The following is an 11273-nucleotide window of genomic DNA, read 5'->3' as shown; positions in this document are numbered from 1 at the left end:
GAGAAAATTTCATTTTTTTTTTTTTTTGTGAGATGTTAAAATGACATTCTTTTTTTATTTTATAAATGTATATTCTTCTCTTTTTTAACTTAAAAAATTTTTTTAATCCATTTTAAACTTTTTGTGTTAATTAATGTTAATTTTATTCATATTTTAAGAAAAAATAAATTATTTTTTTAAAAAATACCATTAACAAAAATTTAATTTTTTATCATTAAATTTTGCTTACCAAAATACCCTTTAATAAATTATTCTTTTATTGATTAAATTGTATTTTTAAAAAAATTTGGTAAAATCACAATTTAATAATTAAAAAATTATTGAAGGGTAGGTATCTTAGAAAAAATAATTTAATTATTATTTTTTTTAAAATTATTTTGGTAAAAATACAATTTAATCAATAAAAAATTAATTTATTAAAGGATATTTTGATAAGAAAAATTTAATGATAAAAAATAAAATTTTTGCTAATGAATATTTTTTCAAAAAATAATTTTATTTTTCTTAAAAAATAGATAAAGTTAATATTAGTTAACACAAAAAATATAAAATGGATTAAAGATGAGATTTTTTAAAAGTTAGAAGGGAGGGGAATGTACATTTATAAAATAAAAGAAAAAGAAGTATCATTTTAACATCTCGTAAGAAAGGGGAGTGGAATTTTCTCTTTAATTTATCATCACATAATTAAATTATTAAACTAAATTCAATTCCTTGACTAATTTGGAATCAATACTAATACCATGGAAATGATTCAAAAAAAAAAAAAGAGATATAATTCCTTTAAGATTCCCAAAATAAAATCAAAATAAAATAGGTCTTAGTTACTAATACAAGAATTGAGTGGATTTTTAAGGTTATAAATAAAATATAAAAAAATACTCTTAACTCCATATAACATCCCTACCTTCTAGCCTTCTCCCTTGTCAACATCTCACAATTAAAGGTAAAGTGGTTCAAATAAGAAAATGCAATTTGTTCTAGTATACATACTAATACTTGGACTTTTTTATTTTTAAAATTTTTTTGTAACTTTGGAAGATTTGTTTAACTCACTGAGAAATGCAGTATCTTGTCAAGCCATGAACATTGTGGTTGCTGATACATAACAAAATTAAACAACTCACTTAATTAACACCACCAATTAGCCTCTTGCTCTTGCACTAACAAGTGCCAAATGACACATCACAATAGTTCAACTTGTTAAAAGTGGTTATTTGTTAACTGACATTTTATCTTCTACCTTCAACTTGTCATACTTATATTGAGAAACGGATAACATCATATTTATATTTTAAGTATATCATATAATTTAAATAGTAAAAAGAATTAGTGCATAATCTTAGATATTGTCAATATATATATAATTTACTTTTCATGTCATCATCAATTATAAGTTTTTATACTACTAAACATTTTATATTCTAGTAACCATTGATTCCTTTCAATATTGCAAAACTCATTTTCTCTTAAATAAGTTCTCGATGTTAAATCATGTGGATAAGAAATAATAGTTAATTCTGTAAAATTTGTTTACTTTTATTATAGGCAAAAAATTCCATTACTATATTAGTAGTCTACAATCAATGACCATGAAAATAGTACATCATTTTGCAATTAAATATTTAAATGCATTTAAACCTCAATATTCCAACATCAATATCCATCAACATTATATTATTCTTCCTTGCTTTTTCATGTCTGTAACATATTATTATAATAAAATATAGAATTCTTTGTCTTTATTTTTAGTTTCTCATAGTATTCCACGGTTTAAAAGCATCAAGGACTAATTTGTCATGAATCATAACTCTATTTGAAAATTTGTTGTTGGCTAATAAATTCAAAACCCGACACTTACTTAACGGATTAGTAATCTAGACTCGTCTTTATAATATTACATGTGCTTGTATTTATATTGAAGATACAGAAACTGAAAGCATAGTAGTGAGTAGTGAGGAGTGTGAACTTTTTTTTCTTCTTTTTCTGAAAGCTTAGAAGATTGTATGAACTTTGAATGTGTTGTTACCTGAAAAGCTGAAGAAGTTAGTTATATATGGCAGAAGACAGATATGAAACCTGTTCTGAAGGTTCTGCATGTTCTCAAATGGGAAGCAATAATAAGTGCAAGCATGTGTTTGATAGATTATGCGGTTTTGCACCTTCATGGAATTGGAACACAACCACCACAACCACACTACCACCACCACCAAGTGGCAGAAGAATCTTCCATAGAGATGTTGAAAAAGAAGCATTCCAATATGCAAGTAGTAGCCATTGCCTCTCATCCTACTACAGTGTCTTTGTTGTTCGCCTAGCAATCATGGTATGTCATAATTGAAATTTGACCCTAATTTATAGATAATTGAAATTGAAATATGAAGAGTAGTAGAAGTAGAACCTGATTTTGTTTTTGTGCAGGTGATGCTAGCAATCTTGATAGGGCTACTTACTATTCTAACATGGCATTTCACCAAGATTTACACAACAAAATCACTCAAAACCCTGGCATATGATCTGCGTTACGAGCTTCTTCAACGCCCAATCTTGAGGATGTGGAACATTCTGAATTCTACGGCCGAGATCACCACGGCTCAGGTGAAGCTTTCTCAGTATGTGATCAGGCGTTACAGCAACCCTGTTAATCAAGCAGAGCAAGTTGAGGTTCGCCTTAATTAGTTTCTTACTATTTCATTCAAAATTAAACTCTTTCTTTCCATGTTATTAGTTGGGACCATGTTGTTAGCACTTAACATGTTTGATACAATGTCAGCACTTACCATATAAACTTGTTAATGTCTTGATTGTTCCAACTCTAGCAGCTGTATGAAGCAATGAGGGCTATAACATGGGCATTGTTTTCTAGTAAGAAAGCTCTGAACTCCATAACCATCAATTATAAGAATGGATTTGTCCAAGCTTTCCATAGAGATCTTAAGGATAACAACACATCTTACATCTATTCGGATCTCTCGAATTACTCTATGGTTGCTAATGAGATGAATTCCTTTTCGGCGCATCAGGCTTGGAATGATAAGGCCATTCATGGTAACAAATCAGCAATTTGGTACCGTGAGCCGCTTGATCCTGTCACTGGGGATAAGATTGGGAAAGCTATGAAGATTGCACCGGAAGACTTAATCAACATAGCTGGCCTTTCACAAGTACCTGATGGTGTGGCCTCATGGCATGTTGCAGTGAGCAAGTTCACTGATTCGCCATTGCTTTCAGCAGCATTACCTGTTTGGGATTCTTCTAATAAGAGTATTATGGCAGTTGTGGGTGTCACAACGGCGCTTTATAGCGTTGGACAGCTGATGAAGGAGCTAGTTGAGATGCACAGTGGTCACATGTACTTGACTTCACAAGAGGGTTACTTGCTTGCAACTTCCACAAATGCACCTCTGCTGACAAATTCAACAAAGCATCCAACGCTTAAGATGGCGGTTGATTGCGAAAATGAAGTGATCAAACTTGGTGCTGAGTGGTTGCAGAGAGCTTATGGAAACCATTCTCCTCCTAGTCATGAGGTTCATGTAGAAAATGCCAAGCTAGGCCACCAGCAATATTACATTGACTCTTTCTTCCTAAACTTGAAGAGACTTCCTTTGGTAAAGTTTTAAGACACTTTTGCTTTCCTTATATTTGATCCTAATTCGTATTCATAACACCACTTTTAAAATTTCAAAGGCATCTTTAAATGTAGAATATAGTAAGTGATCACTATTTCACCCTATTAATTTAGCTACTATCCTATTGTAGAATATCATATGAATTAATGACCTATTCTTTGCAGGTGGGGGTAATCATCATACCAAGAAAGTATATCATGGGGCAGGTTGATGAAAGAGCCTTCAAAACTTTGGTTATTCTAATATCTGCATCATTATGCATTCTAGTTATTGGATGTGTTTGCATTTTGATATTGACGAATGGAGTGTCGAAGGAAATGAAACTAAGAGCAGCATTGATAAGTCAGCTGGAAGCAAGAAGAAAGGCAGAGGCTTCAAGCAACTACAAAAGCCAATTTCTTGCGAACATGAGGTAAGTTTTTTTCAAGTATGAGGCTGATTTATTCAAAAGTTTATAATTTAAGGTGTGTTTGTGAGTTTTGATTTTGGATTCATTGCAGTCATGAATTAAGGACACCGATGGCAGCAGTAATTGGGTTGCTTGACATTCTTATATCTGATGACTGTCTCACAAATGAACAATACTCAACAGTTACTCAAATAAGAAAATGCTCAACTGCACTACTCCGTCTTCTTAACAACATCTTGGATCTTAGCAAGGTTGAGATATACGCTAAGCTTTCTGTTCAACACTAACAAAATTGCACTTCCCAAAAGCTTCCTAATAGTTAATTAATGTAGGTGGAATCAGGAAAACTAGTCCTAGAAGATGCAGAATTTGACTTGGGTCGTGAACTTGAAGGGCTTGTAGATATGTTTTCTGTCCAGTGCATTAACCACAATGTAGAGACTGTTTTAGATCTGTCTGGTATGTATTCATAATTTCATGAGACATTTCAATTCCTAAACACACCCTAAAAGTAGATCATGAGAAGTACTTTTTAACAAGCTTTTGATGCATCTAGTCATGCCCATTTTCCTGCAGATGAAATGCCAAAGGTAGTAAGGGGTGATTCTGCTAGGGTGGTTCAAATTTTTACAAATTTGATCAACAATTCAATAAAGTTTACTCCATGTAAGCCAAACCTTTATAATTGGAATAGTTTACCTAGTTGGAATATTAATAATAAACAAAAATCTCAAAGAAATTTATAATTGGTTTATTGAAAATGACTTCTAAATACATGCCCGAATGTTGCAAATCACATTTAAACATTGGAATGAGGTTAAACATTGAGTATTGTGTGTCTTACTATGTGTTGCAGCTGGTCACATCATTCTGCGAGGATGGTGCGAATACCCAAATTCTTGCAATGGTAGTCCAATTTTTCCACTTGAACAGAAGAAATCACGGTGTATACAAAAGGCTAGAGAGAAGCAAAATGCAAACAATGAAAAGAGAACAACTAAGAGAGATAACAAAGTGATACTTTGGTTTGAAGTTGATGACACAGGCTGTGGTATGAACCTGAAACTATTGTCTGGAATACTATATCTACAACTATGGTTTCTTTCTATATGTTATATGCCTCATTCATCCATATGAATTCTATTACATTTTCATAGGCATTGACCCAAGTAAATGGGATTCTGTGTTTGAAAGCTTTGAGCAAGCTGATCCATCAACTACTCGATTGTAAGTATTTAAATGTTCAAGAAATTCAAGATAAAGTCTTCTATAAGTTACTTACTACTTAGCTAACAGCTAGTCATGGGTCATGATATTATCCTATGAGATTGCTATGAAACTAAAAAGTTAATATGAAATTTATCTCCAACAGTTTAGATAACATTTTGAATGCTATGATTTATCGAGTTCTGAAGCGTTTGATCATTTCAGGCATGGAGGCACTGGTCTTGGTCTCTGCATTGTCAGAAACTTGGTGAGTATGATCCTTGATGTGTCAAATTTCACACAAACACAATACAATCACCACTCATGTTGTGAGTTTGAAATATGATTTCTAATTACTTCTGTTGGGTGGCAGGTCAATAAGATGGGCGGAGAAATCAAGGTTGTCAAAAAGGAGGGCCAAGGAACACTCATGAGATTATGCTTAGTTCTCAGTACACCTACTGATGTCACAGAGCAACATTATGCATTGGATTTTACTGACAATAGCTTAGTGGTGAGTAGAATCACTATTTTCCTTGGCAAATAATATTTGAGAAAAGAAAAAAATTATATTGATGTTGATATAGATATGAGGAAGAATGTTTTACTGCCTTATGTTGAGTTGTAGATAAAATATAACAAACATTTTCGGGGAAAAAAATGACTCATATATAAAGTTTAAGTCTTATATGGAAGTATAACCTTATGCGAACTGATATAAAAGAAAATCACTTTAAGGATAACAAGCATTTCTTAAGTAAGAAGTTTCAATGCAGGTACTTCTTGCACTGCATGGCAACATGAGTCGCTTGATTACTTCCAAGTGGTTACAGAAAAATGGGGTTTGCACTATAGAAGCATCTGAATGGAATGGACTAACACAGGTTTTGAGGGAACTCTTTCATGCAAGAAGTCCAGTCCATAATAACAATAACTTCGATGCACATTATCCAGTAACCGAGGGATTGAAGTCTAAATTACTCAGCATACAAGACATGAAGAAACCGGTTTTCGTCATTGTTGTGGACATTGGGCTACTTGACTTGAGCACAGACATATGGAAGGAACAGCTTAACTTCCTTCATAGATACTTTGGGAGAGCAAGGTTTGTGTGGATGCTAAATCATGACACATCCAATAACATAAAGATGGAGATTCGTCGGAAAGGGAATGTTTTGATGGTCAACAAACCCCTTTATAAAGCGAAAATGGTTCACATTTTGGAAGCAGTCATAAAGGAGAGAAATCTTGAGCTGCAAAAGAGAAATAATATGATTGGTCCAAGGACCACTACAAAAGAGGGCGAGTTGCATGAATTTCTTGAGATTGATTCTACTCATTTTGATGCTGGTAGCTCTGATGATTCGGACACTTCCGAAACGGTTGGTTCTAATCCTGTTAGTGTCGATGGAGATAAACAAATTGAATTGGTGGCTAGATCACCCGCATCATCAACATACAAGATCAATAACTGCTTAGTTGGATTAACCAATGAACATTTGGAAGATACTAACAATGCAAGGAAAGAAGAGTCATGTCAGAGTAGCCCCAGTTCTTCCAAACATGCCATTGAAGAAAGTGACCCTAAATCACTGTCCACTAAAGAACCATCTCAAGGTGGAGATTCTGAATGTGGCGAAACACATAGGGCCGCCGGCCCAAATAATAATGTGGTCAATGGAAAAAATTCTCTTGAAGGCCTGAGGATATTGCTTGCAGAAGATACTCCTGTGCTTCAAAGGGTAGCAACCATAATGCTTGAGAAAATGGGAGCTTCTGTTGTTGCTGTAGGTGATGGACAACAAGCAGTAGATGCTCTCCATTGCAAGCTAGGTGTTGATGACTGCAGAAGGGATTCTCTCCAGAAGGAAAGAAACATGAGATCTCAAACAGAGATTTTGACTTCACCATATGACTTGATCCTAATGGATTGTCAGGTATGAAGTAGGGGGAAAAAAAAGATAATATGTTTATACTGTTATATTTAATAACTTAGGATATGGTTTAAAATTGTGGCTATGGTTAATTTCTTGCAATGTAATTGCAAATATTATTGCAACAATTGTGGTTGTGATTGCGATTGCCAATCTTAATTTAGAACAATTGATAATACTGGTACACCGAAATTGTAACATACATAAATACTTACATACATACATGCATATTAGGTAGTTTTTTCTTCTTCTTTGTTTTTTTCACAAGCTTAAATATCATAGTGAATTATATAGCCTAAATGTTCTGATTCTTTGTGTCTTTGTGAAAAACAAGATGCCAAAGATGGATGGTTATGAAGCAACAAAAGCAATAAGGAAATCAGAAGTGGGAACAGGATTGCATATTCCAATTGTTGCCCTTACAGCTCATGCAATGTCATGTGATGAAGCCAAATGCCTTGAAGTTGGCATGGATGCTTACTTAACAAAGCCAATTGACTTCAAGCAAATGGTGTCCACCATACTTTCACTCACCAAAAGAAAAACATCATGACTTCAGAAATAGAGAGCCTAAGATAACAAAGGGTTGCCTTAGAAAACAAGCCTATAAATAGTTGTATAGAAGCTTTTACCTTATAGTGGTTAGCTCTTTTTTTTTTTTCTTTTTTTGTGACGGTTGAAATCATAGCTGTGATATGTATGATCTCAAGAACTATATATAGTCCAATTTTCCTGACATAATAGTTCACTTCACTAGTAACAGTAATTGTCTTAAGCTTGATGCTTTTCTTGTTATTGCATATTACTGCAGAGAGCACAAGTAAAAGGAGTAGGGGCCCGCTGGAATAAATCTTTGCAATGCAAGCATATATATTTTGAGTTTTAATTATGGAAGAATGTTACTTTTGAGAAGGTTTTATTTCCTGTTCTTGTACCTCATTAGATTCAAGACAACAAATAGAGTTTCAGATGGATATATTTATTATTGAAATAAAAGAAAGAAAAATAACAAATTTCGTCCAATTATATTCTACCATACATGGTTGAATCTATGAAGACATAATTTACAATGAGATGCTATGATATAATAGGCAATTCAAATAGTCAATACCATTTAAGGAGAAAATGACTTGTTCTTTAGTTCTTATCCTTGATATTCAAAAATTTGTAGCCTTGTAGGTAATAATCATAGAGATTAATTTCTATTCAATAGGAGTAATTAGGAATATATAAGGCTTATATTAGTGATGGTAACTTGGTAAGGGTGTTTTAAGGCACAAAGTGTTAAAAAGTATTTCGTAGTCCATGTTAGGTCTTCGCCCAAATTTTTTTGTTTTGAGTCCACATATGAAAAGGTTAATCTTTCTACGATTAAAAAAAAAAAAACAGAATTATCATGAGCTTTTTTTTCTGTCTAAACGGTATTGGGCTAACTTCTGAATTAAAAGATACAAGGTTGTTGGGCCTTTTATAGTAAATGCAATTTGAACAAAAAGAGAATAACTGTCCAAAAAGAAAACAGAGCAAAAATGTCAAAATTGTTTATGGATGTGGATTGAAACAATAATAAACTATGATTGTATTATGAATACAAGGTCCCCCACATACAATTGAAATTGCGAAATTCACAAATGACACGAGTGTTAATATAATATCAGCATATATTTCTGGAAAGAAAGACAATAATAAGACAACATAATCACTTGCTTTTTCTGTTGATTTCAATTAAGTAACCCATCACGATCACAGTTGAGGCAACTAGAAACCCTATAACTCCACGGACTATACGGCTATCTGAAACACGATTTGGATTGAACCCCAGCTCTGAGAGCTTCTTGTGTGACTCTGCATAATCTGCGAAAAAAGCATCCTCATCCTAACAACAATGTTAGTTAAAATCATTAATTACTCATCAAACTGTAATAAAATAATTTTACACGTGCATTCAATTACGTATCAACTATGACAGCAAAAATAACTAGTATTACGATTGTATAAACTGTTTTAAATTAATGTTTCCAACTACTAATTAATTAGAGTAATTAACTGTGTGAGCTTACATTTTTGTAACGCACTACATACTTGCGGAACTCAGGATCCTCAACTAGAACCTTGTCTGTTGGAAGCTTGAATGAATCTTTTGAATCCATTAGCTCTCTGTTTGTTAGTTTTAACAATTTCTATGAGATGATGAGATTTCAATGTAAAGCAATTATACATGGTTAATTGATTAAACAATTCAAGATGAAAGATTATGGCAAATAGTTATTACACAAAATAGGAGTTATCAAACTTCAAATGGTTCTCTGTCCATTGGCCTTCAAAGCCTGAGCGTTCTTTATGTGCTTTACCCTTATCAATCAATAATACAATGAAGTTGAGGTTAAATAATGTCTCCTTTAATTATTCAACTATATACATGGAAGAATATATATGGAAATAGCTCCTCAAGAAAGTTCACATTTAATATTTTCTTTTCTAAAAAAAAATTTGAGAATTTTAAATTTTATAACATGTAAGTGCTTTTGTCACATTAGATTTATTTGTCTAGATAAAAACAACCGGTTAGATTAAAATATAAATTTATATTTTCTTTTTATAAAATTGAAAAATTTTAATGTAACAAAATTTTATTGAGAGGAAATGTGAAATTTTCTTAAGGTTTTATTTAGATATGATTATGTTACGTATACATCAAAATCAATTATCAGTATAAAATATATATTAAAATATAAATATACATTAAAAATAAATTAAATTAAATATATTTATATATAAATATATTAATAATTAATTTTAGTGACTGATTTTGGTGTACAAATAATATTTTTAATTTAGATATATACTCTATATGAATAGCTTTGGAACTTACCAATGTATGGCCTCCGGATAAAGCCACTATGTCTTTATCAGTGAGACCCATGCGATAAAAGACATCCCTTAAATGCTGTGCATCTGAAATTTATTTTTTGGTATATATATCAAATGATTATATTTTTTTCCATAATTATTGTTGTAAATATTTGGACATACATGGTCAAGTAGAAACAGATACCTATTATTATTACTCAATGGCTAAATTATTTTTGTTTTATACTGTGATATTGCCTTGCCAATAAAAATCATATTAGCATTCCAGGGAAAAAAAAACGCACAATCTTTTACCCGATAGGGTAAAATTGAATTCATTTTTTTCCTTAAAAAAGTTCTGGAGTATTATTGTATAGCAATTAACAAGAGCAGAGTTAATAACGAAACAAAAAATATAGATAAACAATTTTTATTTAATTAATTATAATTAATAATTATTAATTTTATATTTAAAAAAATTAAATAATTATTAATTAATCATGATTAATTAATATGAAGTGTAGCACTTATTGAGTGCCTAGTGAGATTGATAACAAAAAAGCAAGATCGGAGCATAACCAAATATAGTACGTACGTGGCAGACATGCATTGGATGAAATCATTGTCTATATATGTTGAGATCTGTAACATTAAAAAAATTGATGCCAGTTGTACTAGGTATATTGGTCTTTGAACATAAACAACAATCAACATAAGTCTATATGATAGGCTCGCCAAAGAATATAAAATAAAATGGTGAGGTTAGGTAAGATTGTATTAGATTAGATGCGAGTGAAGTCAATTTCTTAGGAATTATTTTTCTGGTTCAAAATATTTGTCTCCAAATAAAATGATATTAATATTTTAAAAATACAGTAATACTGGAGAGATAAAAAAATATAGTCAAAATTTATCTTATTCAATATTTATTAATTATTATTAAAATTAATAAATTTTAAAATAAATAAATAAATTTGACTGTTTTTTATTAATTTTTTATTATTAAATATTTTCGTTAAAAATAATTATGTTAAGTGTACATCTATTGGATAGTATAACTCAACATAAATTTACTGTACTAATTAATAATATTGCTCTTATACAACTAAATTAGTTAAAGATTATGGATGATTAGTCTATGAAGAAATCATCTCCTATTAACTAATACAGTAAATTTATGCTAAGTTATATATTATCCAACAATACCTAAATCAATTACATATTAAAATTAATTATTAGTGT

General features: G+C 31.3%; 2 protein-coding genes across 6 annotated transcripts in view; one reads left to right on the top strand and one right to left on the bottom strand.

Annotated features, from left to right (window-relative positions):
* Positions 1 to 1937: 1937 nt before the first annotated feature.
* LOC107487472 (histidine kinase 1-like) lies at positions 1938 to 8100 on the top strand. 4 transcript variants are annotated; one of them, XM_052262310.1, is made up of 13 exons: positions 1938 to 2326; positions 2422 to 2658; positions 2820 to 3611; positions 3797 to 4044; positions 4133 to 4292; positions 4374 to 4500; positions 4618 to 4707; positions 4898 to 5092; positions 5199 to 5268; positions 5473 to 5515; positions 5621 to 5761; positions 6024 to 7184; positions 7516 to 8100. In XM_052262310.1, the coding sequence occupies exons 1-13, from the start codon at positions 2057 to 2059 to the stop codon at positions 7732 to 7734; spliced, it is 3753 nt and encodes a 1250-aa protein (XP_052118270.1). In that variant the 5' UTR covers positions 1938 to 2056; the 3' UTR covers positions 7735 to 8100. The 4 variants fall into 4 exon arrangements, with proteins under 4 accessions (XP_052118270.1, XP_015963602.1, XP_015963601.1 ...); XM_016108116.3 differs by having other exon boundaries at positions 2422 to 2664; positions 2823 to 3611; XM_016108115.3 differs by having other exon boundaries at positions 2422 to 2664.
* Positions 8101 to 8736: 636 nt separating this feature from the next.
* Positions 8737 to 11273, bottom strand: part of LOC107487471 (L-ascorbate peroxidase 3) — a 4651-nt gene continuing 2114 nt past the window's right edge. Inside the window, exons 6-9 of one of the 2 annotated variants that reach the window (XM_016108113.3) lie at positions 10054 to 10136; positions 9454 to 9533; positions 9242 to 9338; positions 8737 to 9057 (exon numbers count right to left, since the gene is read on the bottom strand). In XM_016108113.3, the coding sequence (XP_015963599.1) occupies positions 8881 to 9057; positions 9242 to 9338; positions 9454 to 9533; positions 10054 to 10136 (437 nt within the window). In that variant the 3' untranslated portion in view covers positions 8737 to 8880. The remainder of the gene's footprint in view (positions 9058 to 9241; positions 9339 to 9453; positions 9534 to 10053; positions 10137 to 11273) is intronic. The other variant, XM_016108114.3, reaches the window with a different exon arrangement.

This window comes from Arachis duranensis, chromosome 5 (assembly GCF_000817695.3).
Source record: "Arachis duranensis cultivar V14167 chromosome 5, aradu.V14167.gnm2.J7QH, whole genome shotgun sequence".
Lineage (NCBI taxonomy): Eukaryota > Viridiplantae > Streptophyta > Magnoliopsida > Fabales > Fabaceae > Arachis > Arachis duranensis.
The sequence above is the reverse complement of the archived record's forward strand: the minus strand, read 5'-3'. Positions and strand labels throughout refer to the sequence as shown.

Excerpts from the sequence above, each read along its gene's own strand:
- LOC107487472 (XM_016108115.3), top strand. The coding sequence starts at position 2,057 with ATGGCAGAAGACAGATATGAAACCTGTTCTGAAGGTTCTGCATGTTCT. Across the intron at positions 4,501-4,617 it reads GACTGTTTTAGATCTGTCTG|ATGAAATGCCAAAGGTAGTA; the intron begins GTATGTATTCAT and ends ATTTTCCTGCAG. Across the intron at positions 5,762-6,023 it reads TTACTGACAATAGCTTAGTG|GTACTTCTTGCACTGCATGG; the intron begins GTGAGTAGAATC and ends GTTTCAATGCAG.